The 25,148-nt window shown below is 45.6% G+C and overlaps 1 protein-coding gene across 3 annotated transcripts in view; it reads right to left on the bottom strand.

The window, feature by feature from the left end:
* rictora (RPTOR independent companion of MTOR, complex 2 a) overlaps positions 1-25,148 on the bottom strand; it is a 128,366-nt gene that overhangs the window by 17,294 nt on the left and 85,924 nt on the right. For 2 of the 3 annotated variants that reach the window (XM_055632066.1, XM_055632068.1), the window contains exons 21-31: positions 24,346-24,545; positions 22,446-22,572; positions 20,782-20,946; positions 16,696-16,772; positions 13,768-13,846; positions 11,720-11,829; positions 8,476-8,563; positions 7,590-7,682; positions 6,325-6,431; positions 5,379-5,608; positions 2,125-3,172 (exon numbers count right to left, since the gene is read on the bottom strand). In XM_055632066.1, the coding sequence (XP_055488041.1) occupies positions 2,125-3,172; positions 5,379-5,608; positions 6,325-6,431; positions 7,590-7,682; positions 8,476-8,563; positions 11,720-11,829; positions 13,768-13,846; positions 16,696-16,772; positions 20,782-20,946; positions 22,446-22,572; positions 24,346-24,545 (2,324 nt within the window). The remainder of the gene's footprint in view (positions 1-2,124; positions 3,173-5,378; positions 5,609-6,324; positions 6,432-7,589; positions 7,683-8,475; positions 8,564-11,719; positions 11,830-13,767; positions 13,847-16,695; positions 16,773-20,781; positions 20,947-22,445; positions 22,573-24,345; positions 24,546-25,148) is intronic. The other variant, XM_055632069.1, reaches the window with a different exon arrangement.

The following is a 25,148-nucleotide window of genomic DNA, read 5'->3' as shown; positions in this document are numbered from 1 at the left end:
GACCAACCCTCGTCCAGTCCTGAAACAGTTATTTTTTACAATTGTGTTGCACCATATGATTCCAAAAAAACGACGAATGGAGACCAACTCGTTATGAATTGGTCTGATTTGGTCCGGGGCCTTACATCATCGCCCGGAGTGGCTTCAACGGCTGCGGGACTTTGCCAGCGCCCGCCCGGGGCTCCAACAATAAGACCCGGAGCGCGGCCTTGTATCACCCGGCGCGGCGTTAATGGCCGCGGGACAATTGTTATCGCCCGCCGGGGGCGCTGACTTTGACTCTGACATCGGGGGGAGAGGGAAGTGCAGGGGAGAGATACGTTTTTTTTGCCTTCCATCACAGCGAGGTGGAGATGCGCTGTGAGGGATGTCTGTGTAAATTGTGTTGTGTCTTGGGTCTTTTTTTTCTTGTATGTATGACTGCAGAAACAACATTTCACTTGAGCCTCTATGAGGTTCAAGTGACAAATAAATTGTATTGTATTCTATTGTATTGTTTTGTATTGTGATTTATCCATTAGGAGGAATCGCATTTCTTCTGCCTTCTCCCCGTAACATTTGACACCCGTACTAATCAAGAATCTATCCATTTCCACTTTAAAAATACCCATGGACTTGGTCTGTCTGTGGCAATGAATTCCATGGATTCATAGACAATAGGTGCAGGAGAAGGCCATTCAGCCCTTCGAGCCGGTACCACCATTCACTGTGATCATGGCTAATCATCCACAATCAGTACCCCGTTCCTGCCTTCTCCCCATATCCCTTGATTCCGCTAGCCCGAAGAGCTGTCTAATTCTCTTTTCAATGCATCCAGTGAATCGGCCCCCTCTGCCTTCACTGGCAGAGAATTCCACAGATTCACAACTCTCTGTGTGAAAAAGATTTTCCTCATCTCAGTTCTAAATGGCCTACCCCTTATTCTTAAACAGTGGCCCCTGGTTATGGACTCAAAGTAGGAGACCATACAATACTCCAGGTGTGGTCTCACTAGGGCCCTGTACAACTATAGAAGGAGCTCTTTGCTCCTATACTTAACTCCTCTCATTATGAAGGCCAATAGGCCATTAGCTTTCTTCACTGCCTGCTCTACCGGCATGCTTACCTTCAGTGATTGATGTACAAGGACACCCAGGTCTCGTTGCACCTCCCTTTTCCTAACTTGACACCATTCGGATAATAATCTGCCTTCCTGTTCTTGCCACCACACATTTATCCACATTATACTGCATCTTAAACATATCCATTGACTTGGCCTCCACAGCTGTCTGTGGCAATGAATTCCACAGATTCACCACCCTCTGACTAAAGAAATTCCTTCTCATCTCCTTACTATAGGTTTGTCCTTTTATTCTGAGGCTGTGCTCTCTGGTTCTAGATTTCTCCACTAGTGGACACATTCTCTGCCACTCTAAGGCAGCAACTCCAGTGCTGTGCCACCGATCTGTCCTGTAAAGATTCTTTGGAGAATCAAGGAACTGTGGATGATGGTTCAAAAAAAGGCACAAATTTCTGGAGTAACTCAGTAGGTCAGGCAGCTTCTCGTGCAGACATGGATAGTTCACCTATCCACGTGCTCCAGAGTTGCTGCCCGATCCACTGAGTGTACTCCAGAACTTTGTGCCTTTTTTTGAACCAACATCCGCAGTTCCTTGTTTCTCCAAAGAATCTTTACAGTCAATGGATATGTTTAAGATGGAAATTGATAGATTCTTGATTAGTACGAGTGCCAGAGGTAATGGGGAGAAGACAGGCGGATAGGGTTAGGAGGGAGTGATAGATTAGCCCATGAGTGAATGGTGGAGTAGACTTGATGGGCCAGATTCTGCTGCTCGGATTTATGAGACCCGGGTTCGACCTTGTCTATGGTTGCTGTCTGTATGGAGTTTGCACGTTCTCCCTATGACCGCGTGGGTTTTCTCCGGGTGCTCCGGTTTACTCCTACTCTCCAAAGAAGTACAGGTTTGTAGGTTAATGAACTTTTGTAAATTGTTCCTAGTGTGTAGGACAGAACTAGTGTATAGGGTGATCACTGGTCGGCGTGGACTCATAGGTCAAAATGGGCCTGTTTCTAGTTTATCTGTAAAATAAACCCCTTTTGAAAAAAGGAATACACGGGGTTACCTTCTGGGTGTCAGTCTGGAGTCCAGGCTGCCTGTCTTCATGGTGATGGTGTCTGTGAAGAGCACGTCCTTTGCGGGCGATGCGAGGGCCTCGGAGTGCGACAGTGACGAGTGCATCCTCTGCTGCTGCAGCCGCTTCAGGGTGGCGTAGCCAAAGGCATCGCGCGGACTGGTGTAGCTGAAGCTATAGTCGGTCAGGCTCTTGATGGTGGTGACAGAAGGTGCTTTGAGCGACTGGGCCCGCCGCGGGAGAGTGTGAGAGGATCCGGGGGGTACCAGCGAGACGGAGTTGGACTTGGACAGAGGTAGATGGTTGGAGCGAGGGGTGGGGGACACGTTGGTCTTCAACGTGCGTGAACTGACGATGGTGTTGAGGCTGCCACAGTCGGTGTCGGCGTTGGCCAGGTCGAGACGGACCGTCTCACTGGAAGGACTGGAGCTGACCGAGCTCATGGAGCTGATGCCGCTGGTTGTGGTGTCCGTGTTGAAGCTCTGGCTGCGGCTTTTGAACTGCGGGCCGGCGGTGCCGTCCCCCATCGACCTATCCTTGACAATCTGCTCCCTGTGGTTGTCCACCAGCAGTGTCTTGGGGCGTTTCAGCTCCGTCTCCGAGATGCTGTGCGAGCTGCCGCCGTTTCCGTGATCCCGGTTGCCAACGAAGGAGGTCTCCAGGCTCAAGGTGTGGCTCTTGTGCATCCGGGTGCCGTTGAAGATGCTGGTGAAGACCTCGCTCTGCAGGTACTCGGTGCTGTTGGCCGGCTCCGTCACCGCCCGGATGCGCTGGTGTACATGCTTCCTCTCCACTGCCACTTTGGCCGACTTCGACTCGCTGCTGCTGCGCAGTTTCTTGCTGGGCAGAGAGGTCAAATTGTTGAAGAAGCGGCGGGTGACAAATTTGGACGAGCTGAGGATGCTGAGAGGGCTTCGCTCCTTTTCCTTCATTGACTTGGGCTTCAGTAGCAAAGACGGGTCTCCCTCTTCAGTGATATCAAGGAAGAAAGTGCTCGTCGTGCTGCTCCCATAGCGGTCATCTTCCATGATAAACATGCCTGAAATGAAGCAGACCAGTTAGCATGTCCCACTGATCAGGAGCTGAATTTATACAGATCTTTCATGACTTCTGAGTAAGGAAAATAATTGCTCCTCTTTAAAGGCAAAAATTCCCTTTGAAGTGTAACTATTGCATAATACGGTAAATGCATCAGCCTTTTGGTCACGGGACAATGATCTGCACAGCACATAGCACAGTACAGGAACAGACCCTTCGGCGCACAATGTCTTTGCCCAACAGGATGCCAGGTTAATCTCCTCTACTGCCAATTGATTCATATCCCGCCATGTGTCTATTTAAAAGCCTCTTAAAAGCTGCTATTGAATCTGCTTTATTAATATCCACTGAAAGTTGAACTTTAATCAAGCCAATAAGATCATAAGTCCTGAAGGCACAGGAGCAGAATTAGGCCATTCATCCCATCGAGGCTACTCCGTCATTCAATCATGACTGATCTACGTTTTCCTCTCAACCCCATCCTCCCACCTTCACCCTGTTACCTTTAACAAATCAAGAACCCAGCAATCTCCGCTTTTAAAAATACCACAGCTGTCTGTGGCAATGAATTCCACAGATTCACCACCTTCTGGCGAAATAAATTGGCTGGTTTGCCAATGTAACCAGAGAAAAATGAAGGCAATGTTTGATGAGACAGTCTAGAGACCTCTGCTCTGTATTCAAATCATGCAGTGCCGGGCCTGACCATGGCTCTTGCGTTCAGTCTTGAGGTTCATTCGCTAAACTGGCGTCGATATTTCAATCAAATCAAAAGGAAATGGAAGTTGGATCTATGTATCAATAGCAAGTGCTCTTTAATAAGGCACACAATGTAGATGGGCTGATCAGGACACATGCAGCTAACAGAAAATAGCAGTTATAGATTGCGAGGAAGGTTGCTAAAAGATACAGCATGAAATTGGAAATAGCGGCAGAGAAATGGCAGATGACGTTTAATCTGAGCAAGTGTTGTAATTTGGGAAGCTAAATGAAGAGGAATATACAGAAAAGGCAGGACCCTCAGGAGTATGAACGTACAGAGGGATCTTGGGGTGCAAGTACATTGCTCTCTGTAAGTGCAAAACCAGTAGATAGTGGGAAAGACAGTGATGTTGGGGGAGTCCAGAACCAGGGGTCACAGTTTAAGAATAAGAAGTAAGCCATTTAGAACGGAGATGAGGAAACACTTATTCTCACAGAGAATGGCGAGTCTGTGGAATTCCCTGCCTCAGAGGGCGGTGGAGGCAGGTTCTCTGGATGCTTTTAAGAGAGAGCTAGATAGGGCTCTTAAAAATAGCGGAGTTAGGGGATATGGGGAGATGGCAGGAACGGGGTACTGATCGGGGATATTCAGCCATGATCACATTGAATGGCGGTGCTGGTTCGAAGGGCCGAAGGGCCTTCTCCTGCACCTATTGTCTATAAGGCAGACATACCACCATCAGTTGGGGTGTTGAGTATAACATTTGGAAAGTCATGTTGCTAAAGTATAAAACTTTGGTTTGGCCAAATTTGGAGTATTGTGTGCAGATCTCTGGTCACCCCGTTACAGAGGGATGCAGAGGCTTTGGAGAGGGTGCAGAAGAGGTTTACCAAGATGCTGCCTGGATGAGAGGTTATTAGCTAGAAGGAGAGTTTGGACAAATTGGGATTGTTTTCTCTGGAGTGTCGGAGACTGAAGACTGGCTGACCTGATCAAAGTTTATAAAATGATGAGACACATAGATAAGGTTGACAGTCAAGAGTCTTTTTCCCCCACAGGGTTGAAATGTCAAATGCTAGAGGGCATAGCTCTAAGGTGAGGGGGATGGCAAGTTCAAAGGAGTTTTCTTTGCTGACCAAAGAGGGTGGTGAGCATCTGAAACGCATGCCAAGGCAAGTGGTGGAAGCATATAGGATAGAAGTAGGTAAGAGGTATTTAGTCAGGCAAATGACCATATGAGTGGAGGGAAAGGCAGGAAGATGGGTTTTAGGTTAACTTGGCATCATGGTTGCACAGACATTGTGGGCAGAAGGGCCTGTTCCCATGCTGTACTCTTCTATGTTTGAAGCCAACATGACAAATTCATTGCAACCATCTTTGAACCAAAGCTTTGTTTGGGAACAGTCAGGGAGCCGACACAAACCCTGGCTGGCGACTGGTGCTGTGCTGTTGCAGAGGTCTCCCGATACATTGGGAGGACGGGCAAACTTCACACGATACTCACTCTGGGGCAGAGACTCACTGTCGCTGTTGTGCCTGGAGCCGGTGGACTCGGAGCTGAGGCTCAGGGTACTGGGGACCGAGGAGAGCTCGCTGTACAGTTGCTCCATGTCGTCAGGGGCCACGGGCCAAGGCTGCCTGCGGCTGTGCCTGACCGCATCCCAGTTGTGCTGCTTCAGGATGTCACAGCCCTGCTTTGTCTTTGCTAAGAGGCCTAGCACATACAAACACGTCCTGTGGGGCAACATAGTGAAAAGGAGTGAGTGGAAATAACAAGCCCACGTCCGATGCACTGTAATAAGCACACTCACAAAGAACATCACAGTTAACTTTACATGCAGACCTTAGAGATACAGTGCGGAAACAGGCCCTTCGACCCACCTAGTTTGTGCTGACTAGCGACCACCCCGTACACTAGCATTATCCTACCCACAACAGACAATTTATCATTTTACTAAAGCCAATTAACCTACAAGTCTGTACGTCTTTAGAATGTGGGCGGAAACCAGAGCACCCGGAGAAAACCCACGTGGTCACGGGAGAACGTACAAACTCCGCATAGACAGCACTCGTAGACAGCATCGAACCTAGGTCTCTGGCGTTGTAAGGCAGCAGCTCTCCCGCCACGCCACTGTGCTGTCCTAACATCACCTCACAGTCTCTGGAAATCCAATTAACATTCACCTATCAGCTATCACTGACATGTCAAAGCACAGAGATCTAATGGTAAAAAAGACACAAGTGCCTGTGTAACTCAGCGGGTCAAGCAGCATCACTGGAGAATATGAATAGATCACGTTTTTGGTTCAGACTCTTCTCCCTATCCATGTTCTCTAGAGACGCTGCTCTCTTTGTTGTAAACCTGCCTCTGCAGTTCATTGTCTCGAGATTTACTGCAACATGTATTACGCCGTTCCTCCGGGTTTATTCCAAGCAGGGTTGATGCTTACCCTCTGACGGAGAGGGTCTCACATGTCTGGGCCAGGACGATGATATCTGGGATCACATTCTCTTCTTGGAGAAGGTTCAGGCCCCAGTTAGATGAGCCAATGTTTCCCTGAAATTCAGACGACATTTCGGTTAGAATCATTAAGCATCCAGCATCATTTGAAGAGAAAAGATGGCCATCTTTAGTTTCGGTTTATTATTGTCCCATGCACAGAGGTACAGTGAATAACTGTGTTCTAGAATGCTATCCAATCTCATCAGCTAATAACATACATAAATACAATTACGTCAAATGAAGTACAATAGGTAGAAGATACAGAGTGCAGAATATAGTTCTCAGCATTGTAGCGCATCAGTTCCAGAGACAAAGTCCAATATCCACAATGGGGTAGAGGTGAATCGGACAGCACCCTAGCCTATGAAGGGCCGTTCAGAAGCCTGATAACAGAGGGGAAGAAGCTGTTCCTGAGTCTGGTGGTGCGCGCTTTCAAGCTTCTGTATCTTTTGTCCGATGGGATTGGGGAGGAAGAGGATTTACCAGGGGGGAGAGATTTGGTCACCAGATAATTCTTTTCAGAAAACAATCTAGCATAAATAGACATGGTTTGCATAAGGGTTCAGTTCCTGAGAAAAGTCACTGTGTCAGAGATATAATGCTGGAGTAACTCAGGGGGCCAGGCAGCATCTCTAGAGAGAAGGAATGGGTGAGCTTTTGTGTGGAGACCCATCTTCAGACTGGGTCTGCACCTGTCTGGGACTGGAACTGACCCGTTTTTCTAAAACTATCGCAAGTACATATCGCTCAACATAAATTTGTTATTTTTCAATGACGTGAAGGAATTATCACTCTTTGACACTAATCATAATTAAACTAATGGAATATACACCGCACCATTAATGAACACCATGAAGTATTTTATTATCACTACTATGGGAGGCCCTGGGGCAGCCTGCAATAGCTGCACGGAACTGCAGTGGAAGGAAATTGTTGGCATCAGTCCGACTCCTTTTTACCCATCCAGGACACCGGGCATTCAAGTGAGATGTAGGAATCGTAGGTAGACACCAAATGCTGGAGTAACTCAGCGGGCGGGACAAGCAGCGTCTCTGGAGAGAAGGAAAATGTAAGAATCGCAGGTCTCTTTAGGCCTGGGTCGGACGTTTCAGGAACTCGACGATGATTTGAAAAGTTAACAAGACATACAGACAAGATGATGAGGGTGGAAATACAGAAAGGTAACCATGTAAAGAAAAGACACCGTCGTACCAGGGCCCAGAGTGCTGCTTTCAGCTGCTTCACACCATCCCACTTGTCCAGGGCTGGTGAACGCACCACGTAACTCAAGTCTGGAACAATGCTCTGCAACAACAGAATGGTACCGAGTAAAGCTCTTGCCCATCTAACATTCCCAATTACATCGAGTACGTTCTCCTCTGCACTGGCAAATCAGACACTCCCGTGGCATGAACACCATGGGCTGGGAAACAATAAAGAACCCTCTAAACTCCTCGGATTGAGATTCACACGGAAAAGATTTATGTTGCCGGGAATCGAGGCACAGATTTACAGTGGGGGTGGACAGGTAAGACTTTATTCTTTGGAGCACAGGGGGCTGAGGAATGATCTGTGTAAAATCAAGAGGGGAACAGATAAAGTAATGCATAGATTTTACCCAGAGTATTAAGGGACTCCTGTTGACAGGTAGTTCTGCTACATGTATTCATATTGCAAATTGGATAACATATTTGTACGCTATTTGTATTATACACGTGCCAAATTGGTTATAAAACGATTTTGATCAGGAACTAGATAACACTTAAAAATCACATTGAAACTAAGGTGTAGAAAAAAAAGCTGTCATAGAATAACAGCCCAGGGGGCAAAAATTGCTTCCATGTAACGTCCCAACAGTAATCAGACACCTTTATCCTTCAAGAACACAGTCTGTCAGTTTCACTGAGTGCCCATTGCAAATGGTCAGCAATCGCTCCTATTGACACGTGCAATAACACACAAGCAGCAACTGAGTGAAGAGACAGGGTTTTAAATACTGTTTTATTACTGTATTAAATACTGTGTTAATCACAGTCATGACTGTGCATTGCATTTATCATGTTGAAAGGTATACTCAGCTCCACAAAGGTTTTCTGACCTGTGTCTCCAGTAAATGGCAGCCAGTTTTATGATGCACCAGCTGGCTATATAGATGAATGGGCAGGTAAACATACAGCCGTTGTAACCTAGACAAGGGAAAAATGTAATTCTCAATACAGAACATATAAATAAAGTCTTAACTCTCTGTATTTCAAGCTATATATTGCATTTGTATTTATACACGGAGTTCCTGAATGCAATTTTCAGAGACAAACAGGAAAGCTTGCATTTGTTAAATATCATATTTCAAGAGTCAAGAATGGTTTATTCACATGTGTATCAAAACAAAACAATGAAATTCTTACTGGCAGCAGCCCAAGTCTGTAAGCACAGTAGTCAAAAGGATAAGATTGTAAAAACTAATTATTTAAAGTGCCCCACCATGTTATTTCAGTGACGGTGGTGGTCATTTTGTCTCGCAAATGGTTTAAATTAAGATAAAGCTGATGTAATAACTTTGTGCTGCTGCAAGTAGCCTCAGCCATTCATTATTGGTTATAATCCTTTAAAGATGTTTACTTAACGCACTCCTAACACCAAGTGGGCAATGGTTGTTATTGCACAGCATTTACTTTGGAATCTCAGAATCAAGAAGCCAACGCAGAAACAGGCTCTTTGGCCCACTGAGACCAATACTTGCACTGCTCCCACTTTGATTCTCCCCACTTTCCCATCAGCTGGCCCTAGATTCAACCTTTTACTGACACACTAGGGCCAATTTGCAGTACACAATTTGGGATGAGAGGTGAAACCAGAGCATCCGGTGGAAACCCACACACACACAGTCATAGGGAGAACATGCAAACTCCACACAGACAGCACTGGAGGACAGGATTGAAGCAAAGTTGCTGGAGCTGATACTCTACTAGTGTCACGGCAGCGATCCCTGCATCCTTTAGACTTTACTTTAAAGATACAGCGCAGAACCAGACCCTTTGGTCCACTAAGTTTAAAACGACCAGCGATCACCCTGCACGCACGCGAGCACTATCTTACACACTGGGGGAAATTTACAATTTCTACCGAAGCCAATTAACCTACAAACCTGTAGGTCTTTGGCTTGTGGAAGGAAACCGGAGCACTTGGAAAAAACCCACGTGGTCACAGGGAGAACGTGCAAACTCCGTACAGACAGCACCCGTAATCAGGATCACTCTGGTGCTGTGAGGCAGCAATTCTACTGCTGTGCCACTGTGCCGCCCCAATTGACTTAATCCTCACTTGTCTTGAGTATTCAGCTAATGCTGATGCTCTGCAAGTGTTGCAGCGGTGACTACAAAATAAACCTAATCCGCACTCATTGCTGCTCTCATTCATGGCCCAGGCGGGGAATATTCAGAAATCAGTGGTCAGTAAATTCCATGCAAACAAGGCCACACAATACAGTGAGGCACACATAGGCAGCCAATATCAAGGACCCACACCACCATGGCCATGCCCTCATCTTGCTGCTTGCCATCGGGAGCCGGGAGCCTAAAAACCGTGACCTCCAGGTTCAGCTGCTTCCCAGCAACCATCAGGCTCTTGGAGACTGCACAGCACTAATCTCAGCAAAATGTACAATCAATGAACTGCAGATGCCGGTTTGTAAAAAGCGACACAAAGTGCTGGAGTAACTCAGCGGATCAGGCAGCATCTCTGGAGAACTGGATTGGTTACATTTCAGGTGGAGACCCGACTTCAGACAGACCTCAACAGCTAAAAGATGTAATAGCTGCGCATTTGGAAAGCAGTGACAGGTTCGGTCAAAGTCAGCATGGATTTATGAAGGGGAAATCGTGCTTGACAAATCTTCTGGAATTTTTTGAGGATATAACAAGTAGAATGGATAAGGGAGGGCCAGTGGATGTGGTGTATCTGGACTTTCAAAAAGCTTTTGACAAGGTCCCCCACAAGAGATTAGTGTGCAAAATTAGAGCACATGGTATTGGGGGTAGGGTATTGACATGGGTAGAGAACTGGTTGGCAGACAAGAAGCAAAGTAGGAATAAACGGGTCCTTTTCAGAATGACAGGCAGTGATTCGTGGGGTGCCACAAGGCTCAGTGCTGGGACCCCAGTTATTTACAATATATATATATATATATTAACGATTTAGACGAGGGAATTAAATGTAACATCTCCAAGTTTGCAGATGACTCAAAGCTGGGTGACAGAGTGAGCTGTGAGGAGGATGCTGTGAGGCTGCAGGGTGACTTGGATAGGGTTGGGTGAGTGGGCAGATGCAGTATAATGTAGATAAATGTGAGGTTATCCACTTTGGTGGCAAGAATAAGAAGGCAGATTATTATCTGAATTGTCAGATTAAGAAAAGGGGAGGTGCAACGAGACCTGAGTGTACATCAATCACTAAAAGTAAGCATGCAGGTACAGCAGGTAGTGAAGAAAGCCAATTTTTGGCCTTCTTTGCGAGAGGCTTTGAGTATAGGAGCAAGGAGGTCCTATTGCAGTTGTACAGGGCCATGGTGGGCCCACACCTAGAGTATTGTGTGCAGTATTGGTCTCCTAATTTGAGAAAGGACATTCTTGCTATTGAGGGAGTGCACCGTAGGTTCACCAGTTTAATTCCCGAGATGGTGGGATGGACAAATGATGAAAGAATGGGTAGACTCGGCTTGTATTCACTGGAACATAGAAGGATGATGGGGAATCTTATAGAAACATAAAATTCTTAAGGGATTGGACAGGCTAGATGCAGGAAAAATGTTCCCCATGTTGGGAGAGTCCAGAACCAGGGTTCGCAGTTTAAAAATAAGGGGTGGGCCATTTAGGACTGAGATGAGGAAAAATAATTTCACCCAGAGAGTTGTGAATCCGTGGAATTCTCTGCCACAGAAGGCGGCGGAGTCCAATTCACTGGATGTTTTCAAGAGAGTTGGATTTAGCTCTTAGGGCTAAGGGAATCAAGGGATATGGGGAAAAAGCAGGAACGGGATACTGATTTTGGATGATCAGCCATGATGATATTGAATGGCGGTGCTGGTTCGAAGGGCCGAATGGACCTATGTTTCTATTTTTCTCAGCTAAAATGTCGACATTAAGCCTTCCACCCAAAATTGTTTAATTTCATTTTGCATACAGCTTTTCCTTTCAGAATTCATTGCTGTAAATCTTAAATTATCCAGCAATAAAGTGATAAAGCAAAATGCTCAGCATTCAGAAGTGGTTGTAGAATTTTAAAACTTGGCTTGTGCATGTGGTAAATATTTTAATAAATGTTTAACCATTTACCCAGTCGCTCACCTCTGGTTACTGCGACGCACATAGTTCTCTCCGTCAGCGGGTTTGCGATATGTAGTGAGTGCCTCATTTAGCTTTTCTTCAATCAGATCCACATACTTCAAGTTGTATTCCTGAAAGCACATATGATGGTATTTACATTGCTGAAACGATGCACTATATTCTATTAACTTGAACCACATACCCAGCATTCAATGTATCCGGTTCCACATGCATCGCAGCTTGGGTTGGCAACTACCCTGCCAAAGAGATTGTAAACACACCCCAGACGATCACAGAGTAGCCTCTCTCTCTCTCACCCCAAATCTTTCTGCCTCGGGAAAGCAGACAATATAATCAAGAACCACTCACAACCTAATCATTCTCTCTTCCCCCATCAGACTGAAGATACACTCTTGAAATTTCACATCACCAGATTTAAAAACATTTCCCCTCTCAGATTTTTGAATTGACCTTGCATATGTCAGGGATGAATTTCCTGATCTTTTATTCTACCTCTTTGCAGCCCTTGCATTTGCGCTTTATATCTGTCAAGTCAAGTCAAGAATTTATTGTCACACGTCCCAGATAGGACAATGAAATTCTTTCTTGCTGCAGCACAACAGAATATTGTTGGCATAAATACAGATCAGTGTGTCCATATACCATAGAATATATATACACACACATAAATAAACAGATAAGTGCAATAGGCTGTTATGGTTCATAGTTTATTTGAAGTTGTGTTTGCAGTTGGGAAGAAGCTGTTCCTGAACCTGGATGTACCAGATTTCAGGTTCCTGTACCTTCTACCTGATGGCAGCGGAGAGATTTTCTGCATTCTTTTCCGCTCCTAGACGCTCAAGTTGCAGAACCTAGCCATGATGCAACCGGTCAGCATGCTCTCTACTGTGCACCTGTACAAGTTCGAGAGAGTCCACTTTGACATATCGACTCTCCGTAATCTTCTCAGGAAGTAGAGGCGCTGATGAGCTTTCTTTATAATTGCATCAGTGTGCTGGGACCAGGAAAGATCTTTGGATCCACAGTCCACAATCAGTTCCTTGGTTTTGCTGGTGTTGAGGGCCAGGTTATTGTGCTGGCACCATTTGGTCAATCGGTCGATCTCACTTCTATACTCTGATTCGTCCCCATTAGTGATTCGTCCCACAACCGTGGTGTTGTCGGCGAACTTGATGATGGAGTTCGCACTATGTCCAGCTGCACAGTCATGAGTATACAGCAGGGGGCTGTGCACGCAGCCTTGAGGTGCTCCCGTGCCGATTGTTATCGAGGATGACAATCACTTTCTCTGCAGTTGTACGGCTATATTCTGCATTGTTTTCTATTTGGCACTACCAGATGTACTCATGCATGGCATGACCTGTCTGCATTCTCCGCTATATCTCAGTATAGTGACATTAATAAGCAATAAGCAATATCGCTATTATTCAGGGATTCAAGATCTTAAATTGAAGCCGACAAAATGCTCATGACATTAGTATTCTGAAACCAACAGAAGGTACAGTGGCCCTTGAGAAATCACTAGTTACATGCGAAATAAGAGCAAACAAAGCAGGCTGTTTGACACAAGTTCTGTTCTAACTTTCAATAAAATCTTCATCTTCTCCCTCACCACAATTTTCCTATTGTATCCCACAATTTTGCCATTGACCTTAGCTTTGAATGCTATGATTGAGCCTCCATAGCCATCTGGAAAAGAGAAACCCCTGGTTTCACCATTCGGAAATTTGCCACTTTAGTCCCAAATAGTCTATCCCTCATTTACTGCGTAGCTTCCTCGAGTTATATTTGATGACGTTAAAGTGGAGACCATTGATCATGAGAATTGAACCATCACAGCACTTCATTGCTCCCTTTTATCCACTATCTCGGAGCTGACACCACCCTTACACAGGACTAAATATGGAAATAAAATACCTGCTGCAAAATGTCAAATCTGCAGCAAATTGTTTCCTTTCGTCCAGTCATTTGGGACAAAGACTTTATTAACAGCCTAATAATGAAACACTTTAAGAGTTTTAGTCACTGAAACTATTAACCATACGCACCTGTTGCCATTTTTCCAACTGCTTGGTAACATAACCTCTTTCGTTCAGGTAGGAGAATCCCTTAGGAATTGATAAAAATCTGGAAAAAATAAACCACATGTCATCACCGATGTTGGGGAAGTCCAAAACTAGGGGTAACAGTTTAAGGATAAGAGGGAAGTCTTTTAGGACTGAGATGAGAAAATCATTTTTTACACAAAGAGTGGTGAATCTGTGGAATTCTCTGCCACAGAAGATAGTTGAGGCCAGTTCATTGGCTATATTTAAGAGGGAGTTAGATGTGGCCCTTGTGGCTAAAGGGATCAGGGGGTATGGAGAGAAGGCAGGGATGGGATCCTGAGTTGGATGATCAGCCTTGATCATATCGAATGGCGCTGCAGGCTCGAAGGGCCGAATGGCCTACTCCTGCACCTATTTTCTACGTTTCTATCAGGAATCCAGTCAGTGCCATGGTTCAAAATAGCCAGTTTGAAGAATGGTCCCAACCTATAAAGTCACCTATCCATGTTCTCCAGTGATGCTGCCTGACCCACTGAATTACTCCAGTACTTTGTGTCCTTTTATGTTACAAAATGAAGAGCTGGCCAAAGGATGGCCAGAGGATTAAACCAATTTCTGTCTGGCCACACTAACTTTCTCTGTTGAGGTGCAGATTCCTTTGTCAAAAGAGATTAAAAAAAGGTGAAAGGGGATAGAGGAAGGGGCAGCCAGAGAGAGGAGAGAGAATGAAGGGGCAGCCAAAAGAGGGGAGTAAGAGACAGCAAGAGAGACATGGAGGGGAGGGAAGAAGAGGAAGATAGGGACTCTACAAGGGCAGGACTGAAGGGAAGGAGGGGCAATGACAGGCAGACAAGCTGAAAAGCACACAGGCAGGCTCGGAAATGGTAGGAATGTTTGCATGGCAGTGGTCAAAGAATGACCCCTTAGATTACATATAATATATTAAACGACATGAGCAAATATTTTTCATTTTAATCAATATCTAATTCCTTAGATGCCATGAATTTTGCGCTACTTTCGAAAATTTGCTTACTGGTTCACTAAGTTTCTTGAGCGGTTGAAACCTGTTGCCCCTTTACAGGAAGGATGTGGAGGCTTTGGAGTGGGTGCAGAGGAGGTTTACAAGAATGCTGCCTGGATTAGAGGGTATTTGCTATAAGCAGCGGTTGGACAAACTGTTTTCTCTGGCAGATTGGGGGTTGAGTGGAGATCTGACAGAAGTATATAAAATTTGGCAAGATAACAATAGGGTAAATGGCTGTAACCTTTTTCCCCCAGAGTGGAAATAACAAAGACTAGAGGTTGAAAGTCAGAGGGGAAAAGTTTAAAGGAGATATGTGAGGCTTTGATTTGTTTTTAAACAGAGGGTGGTGGGTGCATGGAACGAGCTGCCACAGTTGATGGTGAAGGCAGAGTGGTTTATAAGAGGTTTGTTGATGGATATGAAGGGAACGAGGTGATATGGATCAGATGCAGGCAGAGGAGATGCCACCATCTTCAGCACAGAACTTGTAGGCAGAACGGCCTGTTCCTGTGTTATACTGTTGTGTGCGCACAAAATAGGTCCTGAAAGGGTTGATGTGTGAAAGTGGCAACGATGAGCTACATGGGAACTTCAGAAGACATTCAATAAACTTCCCCATTATAAACAAATGTGCTGCTCATGGTACTTCAGTTTAGTTTAGTTTATTGTCACGTGTACCGAGGTACAGTGAAAAGCTTTTTATTGCGTGCTACCCAATCAGCAGACAATGCATGATTACAATCAACCCATTCACAGTGTACTTCCCCATTCCCCATTACATGATAAGGGAATAATGTTTAGTGCAAGGTAAAGCCAGCAAAGTCCGGTCAAGGATAGTCTGAGGAACATCAAAGAGGTATTTAGTGATCCATTGAAGTACAAGCAACAAAATGGGCTTAAGGCAGAGTCATGACAATGTTATTCTTCAGGTAGCAGGTTGGTTGCTGTGATGCCCAGCAGGATGTTGAGAGTTTCAACTAAACGATTATCTTAAGCGAAGATGTGGTTGTCATTTTAGTTTAGTTTAGCGGAAACAGTCCCTTTGGCCCACCGAGTTTGTGCCGACCAGCGATCCCCGCACACTAGCACTATCCTACACATAGGGGCATTGTACAATTTTTACCGAAACAAATTTAACCTTCGAACTGGTACGCCTTTGAAATGGAAGAGGAAACCGCACCAGGGGAAAACCTACACGATCACAGGGAGATCATGCAGTCTCCGTACAGACAGCACCTGTAGTCAGAATCAAACCTGCTTCTCTGGGGCTGTAAGGCTGCAACTATACCACTGCGCCTCCCCCAAACTTTGCTATGTATTGAAGCGAAGGACGAGGGAAAACGTATTTAAAATAAAGAGGGAATGATGCATGGAAAACAAGTCCCGGTAATTATGAACTGTAATTCATCGCCTGCCTGTGTTGGAAGCAGTATCAATTTGTGCCATCAAAAGGAAACTGGGTAGGCACTTGAGAACGTGCAAATTGCTGGGGAATGGAGCTGATGAAATTATTGAACGAGGATTCGGTGATTTAAATGGCCTGCTCCCATGCTGTGAAGGTTTGGAGTTTAATAAAAACGGATGAAAATGGGTCAGGTTAGGACAATCAAGGAATTGTAGATGCTAGTTTATAAAAAAAAACAAAATGCTGAAGTAACTGAGGGGGCCAGTCAGCATCTCTGGAGAACAAGACAAGTTGGCGCTCAGATCGGGACCCTTCAGAATGAGGCCTGAAGCATGGGTCCCAACTCCAAATGTCACCTCTCCATGTTCTCCAAAGATGTTACTTCAGCACTTTGTGTCTTTTTCTGTGTCAGGTTGGTCTTGCTTGATCTTATTGTGTTGTTAGGAGTGTAGCAGTGGAAACCGGAGATGACGGAGGAAGTTTGAACAATTGTACTCACCGAAGGAGTAGCAGCAAACCTTTGTCTCCAAGGTGGGTTAAAGCTGGTTTCAACTGGATCAGTGCATGCAGGTTAGCCTGGAGTATTAGAAAGAAAATTGCACACCCATTAATCACACCTTATTCCAGCTAAACAACAATTATCTTGTGTAGGAAGGAACTGTAGATGCTGGTTATAGATCGAAGATAAGACACTAAATGCTGGAGTAACTCAGCTGGACAAGCAGCATCTCTGAAGGAAAGGAATAGGTATAATTTTGTGTTGACACCCTTCTTCAGACAAGGATAACAAGGATAGGTGACGCTTCAGATCGGGCCCCTCAGACAGAAGTCTGAAAAAGGGTCTCGACCCGAAATGTCACCCTTCCCTTCTCTGCAGAGATGCTGCCTGTCCCACTTTTTCTGTGATCTTCAGCAATTAAACTTCCTGTTCTCCAAGATTTTAGCACCACGTATAGATGGAAACACCAGTGCAGATTACGATCTGTTGAACAATTGCCCTTGTAGTCTGTATTGCGGCTGACCTGGACAAACAATGCCTTGATCTTCATACTGTGAGAGCTAATGTTAATGTACAAGTGGAGGCCAGGTGTACAATCTCCTGTAAAGGAAGCGTCTCTGACTGTACATCATCCCATCCGCACTGGGTGCAGTATGAATCGACATTAGTATACAAACTTAAAGCACACGGCATTGGGGGTTCAGTATTGATGTGGATAGAGAACTGGCTGGCAAACAGGAAGCAAAGAGTAGGAGTAAACGGGTCCTTTTCACAATGGCAGGCAGTGACTAGTGGGGTACCGCAAGGCTCAGTGCTGGGACCTCAGCTATTTACAATATATATTAATGATCTGGATGAGGGAATTGAAGGCAATATCTCCAAGTTTGCGGATGACACTAAGCTCGGGGGCAGTGTTAGCTGTGAGGAGGATGCTAGGAGACTGCAAGGTGACTTGGATAGGCTGGGTGAGTGGGCAAATGTTTGGCAGTTGCAGTATAATGTGGATAAATGTGAGGTTATCCATTTTGGTGGCAAAAACAAGAAAGCAGACTATTATCTAAATGGTGGCCGACTAGGAAAAGGGGAGATGCAGCGAGACCTGGGTGTCATGGTGCACCAGTCATTGAAAGTAGGAATGCAGGTGCAGCAGGCAGTAAAGAAAGCGAATGGTATGTTAGCTTTCATAGCAAAAGGATTTGAGTATAGGAGCAGGGAGGTTCTACTGCAGTTGTACAGGGTCTTGGTGAGACCACACCTGGAGTATTGCGTACAGTTTTGGTCTCCAAATCTGAGGAAGGACATTATTGCCATAGAGGGAGTGCAGAGAAGGTTCACCAGACTGATTCCTGGGATGTCAGGACTGTCTTATGAAGAAAGACTAGACAGACTTGGTTTATACTCTCTAGAATTTAGGAGATTGAGAGGGGATCTTATAGAAACTTACAAAATTCTTAAGGGGTTGGACAGGCTAGATGCAGGAAGATTGTTCCCGATGTTGGGGAAGTCCAGGACAAGGGGTCACAGCTTAAGGATAAGGGGGAAATCCTTTGAAACCGAGATGAGAAGAACTTTTTTCACACAGAGAGTGGTGAATCTCTGGAACTCTCTGCCACAGAGGGTAGTCGAGGCCAGTTCATTGGCTATATTTAAGAGGGAGTTAGATGTGGCCCTTGTGGCTAAGGGGATCAGAGGGTATGGAGAGAAGGCAGGTACGGGATACTGAGTTGGACGATCAGCCATGATCACATTGAATGGCGGTGCAGGCTCGAAGGGCCGAATGGCCTACTCCTGCACCTAATTTCTATGTTTCTATTATTCACTGACGCAATGCTTGAAGCATAATGCTTCCTTTTATTTGGGCAAAATTGAGAAGCCACCAAACTAGTAAGTGTTTTACATTTTTGAATCCTTCAGAATCTAGTCTCGTAGGTAAACTTCACAATAATAAGCATTGCACATCACAGCGCCAGAGACCGGGGTTTGATCCTGCCTACGGGTGTTATCTGTACGGAGTTTGTACGTTCTCCCCGTGGGTTGTCTTCAAAATATTCGGTTTCTTCCCACACTCCAAAGACGTACAGGTTTGTAGGTTAATTGGCTTGGTATAAATGTAAAGCATTGTACCTAGTGTGTGTAGTGCGGTGTTAATGTGCGGGGATCACTGGTCAGTGTGGACTCGGTACTGTATTTCTAAATGAAAAGTCCTGTCCCACTGTACAAGTTCATTCAAGAGTTCTCCCCGAGTTTGCTCTGATTCGAACTCGGAGATTTACGGTAATGGCCGCTCGTAAGAACTCGGGGCTCTCGTGGACATTTTTCAACATGTTGAAAAATCTTCACGAGTCTTGCCGTTAGCCAGTCTTCCCGAGTACCTGCCGTTAGCGTTACGAGCCGCTAAGAGACGTCCCCGAGCTCCGACGCACCCGCTACGTTCATTCTACGTGTTTACCACGAGTTTGATTTTTTTTTTAAACTCGGGAGAGCACTTGAATGAGCTCGTACCGTGGGACAGGGCCAAAAGCTGTTAAAAGAAACCCTTATAATTTCTCATCCCTCTCTTACCAGCTGGATTCACCCACATTAAGCCCATTATACGTACTCCATTTAAAATTACATGGTGATGAGTGAGGCCCACCATAAATTGGAGGAGCAGAACCTCATATTTTGCTTGGGCAGTTTACACCCCAGCGGTATTGAACTTCTCCAATTTCAGGTAGTCCCTGCTTTCTCCTCCCCTTCCCAGCTCTCCCTCAGCACATTATCTCCACCTCTTCCTTTCCTCTTCCCGCTCTTCCCACCCTCACATCAGTCTGAAGAAGGGTCCCGACCCGAAACGTCGCCTATTTAGTTCGCTCCATAGATGCTGCCTCACCCGCTAAGTTTTTCCAGCATTTTTGTCTACCTTCGATTTTCCAGCATCTGCAGTTCCTTCTTAAAGTGGTGATGAGTGAGCAAAGCTTTAGGTGACGGTCACCCCTTACATCAGGGAAAACCCAGTGCCACTTCCGCAGGCTTCAAATAATCTGACTGCCATAACTGGGCTCAAACACAAGATCATGGTTAAAATATTTAGACAACTCTCTCACCCCACTCCTAAGTCACCAGCAAAGTTGGCTCACGGTCAAATGTTAAGACAGATGCCCAGCAGCATCTAACAATTAGGCAATTCTGCGCAAAGGTGCTGAGAATCCATTTCCCCTTCCACCCCGTCTCTTCCCTCACATGTATCCTCCCCCTTGCCCCTCTCTCTCTCCCCCATCTATCCTCCCCTCGTCACTCTCCCCCCACTCTCTCCACCCACATCTGTTTCTCCCCACCCCTTGTCCCTCTCGCCACAAACCCGCTCACCCTTCCCACTCTCCTCACCCTCACTTCTCCTTTGCTCCTCCCTCTTAAGGGTCAAATGCCAACTCCTAAGCCACAGCAGTCTGAAGACTTGCATCGTTGTCTGTCCATTCCCCCCACAGATGCTGCTTGACCCGTTGAGTTCCTCCAGCAGGCTAAATATAATTGCAGATGCTGGAATCTAGAGTAAAACAGAGTGCTGGAGTAACTCAGTGGGTCAGGTGGCATTCTGCGGAGGGAATGGACAGAAGACCCTTCATGAGACAGATTGCAGTAGGGTGGGAGAAGGCTGGGAAAGAGGTGGGTGGTGGGTGGGGCAAAGCCTAGCAATGGGTGGACAAAGGCTAGAGATAAAAAGCACAAAGCAGACAAAAGGATGTCAGATCTGTGGAGAAATGAAATGTAAAGCCAGAATGAGGGATATGAAGGCGGGGTGGGGGGTGGGGAGGTGGGAGCAGATATTGGGGAAGTGTGTGCACACTGGGATTGGGGGATGGGGAAGGCAGTGGAGGGTTGAAGAAAGGGGTGGAGGGGGAGCTGTGACCTAAAATTGGAGAATTCACTGTTCCCCTAGCATTACCTCAAACCACATGGATGTGTAAGTATTACAGGATGGGGATTCTGTAAGTGCTGTAAGTTAAACTAAAACGTTAGGTTCAGAAAGCTGAGCTTGTGTGAGTAATACCACACTTCAAGCCTGGAGAGCATTGAGTACTCACTTCCACACTCAGCAGAGCTCACCTTGTCCTCACATGCCTCATCCAGGATTTCCAGGGCCTCTAAAGAGATGGCTTTATTTTTATCGTGCAGCTGCGTCACCAGTAACTCCATGCCCCAGTTGCTGAAGAACTCCACGTTGGCCCGCAGTAGAACGCGCAAGTGCTTGGTCGCGTACAGCCTGCAGTTCTGAAATGACAGCAGTCAAACCGAAACTGTGGTGAGCCACGGGAAGTGTCTGCTCCAAACTAGTCTACACCACTCACAAGTAGCACAGACAGAGAACATCTTGCCTGACAACAGGCGTTCTGATTGCACTCTACTCTGTCTGTGGAGAGCAGTTCTTCAAGACTACAGCAGAGATAAAGAACGAACAACAACTTTTTTTAAACAATTGATCCGCAAGTCGTGCTCATCGCGTCAGATTTAATAGGAACCCGAAGGGTATAAACGATAGGTTTGAGGTGAGGGGTAAAAGATCATGAGGGGCATTTTTAAAAATTTTTTTTTACACAAAGTGTGGTAGGTGTATGGAACGAGCTGCCGGTCGGTGGAGGTAATTGAAGCAGGTACTATCGCAATGTTTAAGACACATTTAGACAGGTACATGGATAGCACTGGTGTGGAGGGCTATGGGCCAAATGCAGGCAAGTGGGAATAGTGTAGCTGGGGCATGTTGGTCGGTGTGGGCAAGTTGGGCCGAATGGCCTGCTCCCACACTGCATGATTATCACTGTCAAGCCCATAATTTGTCATCGTTGTCACCTCAAAAGGTGGGTATAAAATAATTGGCAACACAGCAGGCAATGCTCCCCAGCTACTGGTTCAGGTTTTCTCATCATGTGCCCACCCAGGCATGGTTTGGATGCAACGTGGACTTCTGTCCCACCCACTTTACCTCAGCGGTTACCCAACCCTCGCCATTTGCAGAAGAAATGTTAATTTTTCATGAGTTTATTGCCAAACATTAACTGCCCCCGAAAAGGCGAGGCATGGGAACATGATAATCGGGAGCGGGACCGCCCAGGCCATTCGGTCCCTCAGGTCTGCTGCACCACTCAGTAAGATCACCAGCTCAGCCGATTCAAACCTCAATTTCACGTTCCTATTTACCCACAGCAAATGAGCATTCAGCCCCTTGCTTCAGTTTAAGTTTAGTTTAATGTCACGTGTGCCGAGGTACAGGGAAAAGCTTTTGTCGCGAGCTGACCAGTCAGCGGTAAGACTACACATGATTACAATCGACCCATTTTTACTATGGATATATGAAAAAGGAATAGCGTTTAATGCAAAGTAAAGCCCGATCAAAGATAGTCCAAGGGTAACCAACGAGGTAGATCGTAGTTTAGGACTGCTCTCTGGTTGTGGTGGCATGCTAATAGGTCTTTTTTTTTAAATCACGGGCAAATTTCTTAATTGTGGCTGCCATCTTTAGGTTCGTCATTTATATACAACACATGAAGCAAGGATTCTAAACCAAGGCTTGTGGAACATACTGCATACAGTTCCCCAGTCACCAAACACCAGGGGCATGCATCCTTTATTCTCCCTGCATTCTGCATAAAAACTCCATCTTGTATAGATTTTTCACACCATTAAGTGAATGTGAATTTCAAGACCCAGCCAGTCTGCACAAAATACGATCAACCCACATGATTCACCTGCTCACCAATTCCAAACGTACTTACATCTGTGGCTGACGTAAGGATTTTGGACAGGATAACCCTGGACAAGCCGTCGCGGCTGTAGTCTAGAGTGGAGACTGTTAGCTTTAGCACGTGGTCGTAGTTCTTCAGAGAACAGAGGCTGAGCAAACTAGAGGGAGGAAGAGATTAAATTAAGACAGGCACAACATTCAGTATTACTTATCTCACCATCCCACGCACCTTAACAGCATCTTCAAATGCCACCTCAATTTCCGACCAATTAATTCCATTTCTAAATTCCCTGTTGCGTTGCCACAGTGCCTGCCTTTTCTGCTGCAGCAAAACTGACAAATGCTGACGGCCATTTTGCTTGGGAAATTTACAACACAGCAGTATGAAATTGATTTCTCTCACTTTAAGTAACCCTTGAATCTCCCCCCTCCCTCTCTCTCTCTCTCCATCCCTCCCCCACCCATCGTACCAGCTTCAAAGTCGTCTTGTTAAGTCTCATTGTCTGTAACTAGTTTTCACATAACCCACAGATGGCCTGTTTCCTTTATCATCGTTACTTTTTTGCATATCTTTCATTCATTTGTTGTATATCTCTCTACATCACCGTCTATATCTCTCGTTTCCCTTTCCCCCGACTCTCAGTCCAAAGAAGGGTCTCGACATGAAACGACACATATTCCTGTTCTCTAGAGATGCTCTCCTGAGTTACTCCAGCTTTTTGCATCTATCTTTGGCATATTAAGAGTTTTAGGTTTTTATGCACAGCTTTTGATCTTATACACTTTTCTTAAACAAAATGCTAATCTGTGGAAATCGGATTATACAGGCTATGTATACAAAAGGGAAAGGACTGAGAGACTGATTTGGGAGCTTTATTTTTAAATGAGCAGTATAGGGAAGGAGAATATTGCAAACGTGGTATACTTCAACTTTGAAAAATGAGATGCCCCAGAGGAAGCCGAGGAGAGCAGCGAGACACAGTGAAAAACACAGTGTCCAGTCAAATTATACTGTCCACAAGTACCATCAAGCTACACACAGGTACAACGGGTAGTGCAAAGAGAATACACCAGAATGCAAAATATAGTGTTGCTGTTATAAAAGTAGTGCAGATTTTAAAAAGTGCATGGACCTCAATAAGGTAGTTTGGAAGATCAGGACTACACTCTAGTTAATGAGAGGACCAGTGAAGAAGCTATTCCATAGAAAAATAGAAAAATAGGTGCAGGAGTTGGTCATTCGGCCCTTCGAGTCATTCAATATGATCATGGCTGATCATCCAAAATCAATACCCCCTCCCTGCTTCCTCCCCATGTCGCTTGAGCACGAAGAGCTAAATCTAAGAGCTGGACTAGCAGGTTCAGGAACAGCTTCTTCCCTGCGGTTGTTACCCGACTTAACTCTGCACCTTGGTGATTGCCAGTCACCCCCTTGGACACTCCTTCCACAGTGATTGATCTCCCCCCCGGAAATTTGCACTACTGTTACTGTATGTATATACATATGTACATTTTACTGTTCCATTATTCTGTGTTCACATCTCTGGGTGAGATGCTAACTGCATTTCATTGTCTCTGTACTTGTACACTGCACAATGACAATAAAGTTTGAATCTGAATCTGAATCGAACTCTCTTGAAAACATCCAGTGAATTGGCCTCCACTGCCTACTGTGGCAGAGAATGCCACAGATCCACAACTCTGAGTGAAAAAGTTTTTCCTCATCTCAGTTCTAATCCTAATCCAGAAATGAATGATACATGCTTTCACGTTTCGCATCTTCTGCCCAACAGGAGTGGGAAAGGGAGGAGAGAACTACTGGGTCCTTGTTTAGGTTGGCTGCTTTTACCGGGCAGGGTGCATTCAGGTATACCACTTTGACATTATCAGCATCAGTATTTCATTCACCTAAAATTAGCAGAGCGACTTACCATTGAAACATGCTGCATTTCTCCAACATCTTGACCCCATGCGGGTGAGCAGACAGGGTACCGATGAGTAGAAAGTAGTGCTGGCTGAGGGTGTTGAGCAAACCATTATTCTGCAGGCTTCGTTCAGGTTTAAGGCCAGAGGACGAGGAGAGCCACTGCACAATGTCCTTCACCAACTCCTCCAGATAAATCTGACCATCCTGTCACAACATGAAACCCATGACAATCATTGAATTCACATTTTTTCACCACTCTCTCTCTCTCTCTCTACGTCCCATCTGGATTCACATCCTTTCTCCCTTTCCCCCTCACCCCAGCTTTACAATTCACCTCTTCTATCCATAGCTCACACTTTTTGTCTTTTCAGCTCTGGCCTTTGTCCAAACAATAGCGCATCAAGAAATCCCCCTCCACTGTATCCACCTATCACTTGTCAGGCTTTGTCCTTCCCCCAAATAAATTGTCTGAAGGCCATAACGTCACCTGTCCATGTTCTCCACAGATGCTGCCTGACCCGCTGAGTTACTCCAGCACTCTGTGAAACGTCACCTATCCATGTTCTCCACAGATGCTGCCTGACCCGCTGAGTTACTCCAGCACTCTGTGAAACGTCACCTATCCATGTTCTCCAGAGATGCTGTCTGACCCACTGAGTTGCTCAAGCACTGTCTATTTTTGTAAACAGCAGTTCTGTGTGTCTCTACATTGCGTTCTACATTCTTCTGAAACAGTAAACGAGAAATTTGCACCATAGCAAAAAATGAAACTGCTCCACTCAACGCCAACCCCTCCACTCTTCACTC

This window comes from Leucoraja erinacea, chromosome 3, assembly GCF_028641065.1.
Source record: "Leucoraja erinacea ecotype New England chromosome 3, Leri_hhj_1, whole genome shotgun sequence".
Lineage (NCBI taxonomy): Eukaryota > Metazoa > Chordata > Chondrichthyes > Rajiformes > Rajidae > Leucoraja > Leucoraja erinaceus.
Note: the sequence above shows the minus strand (reverse complement) of the source record. Positions and strands in the feature narration are given on the sequence as shown.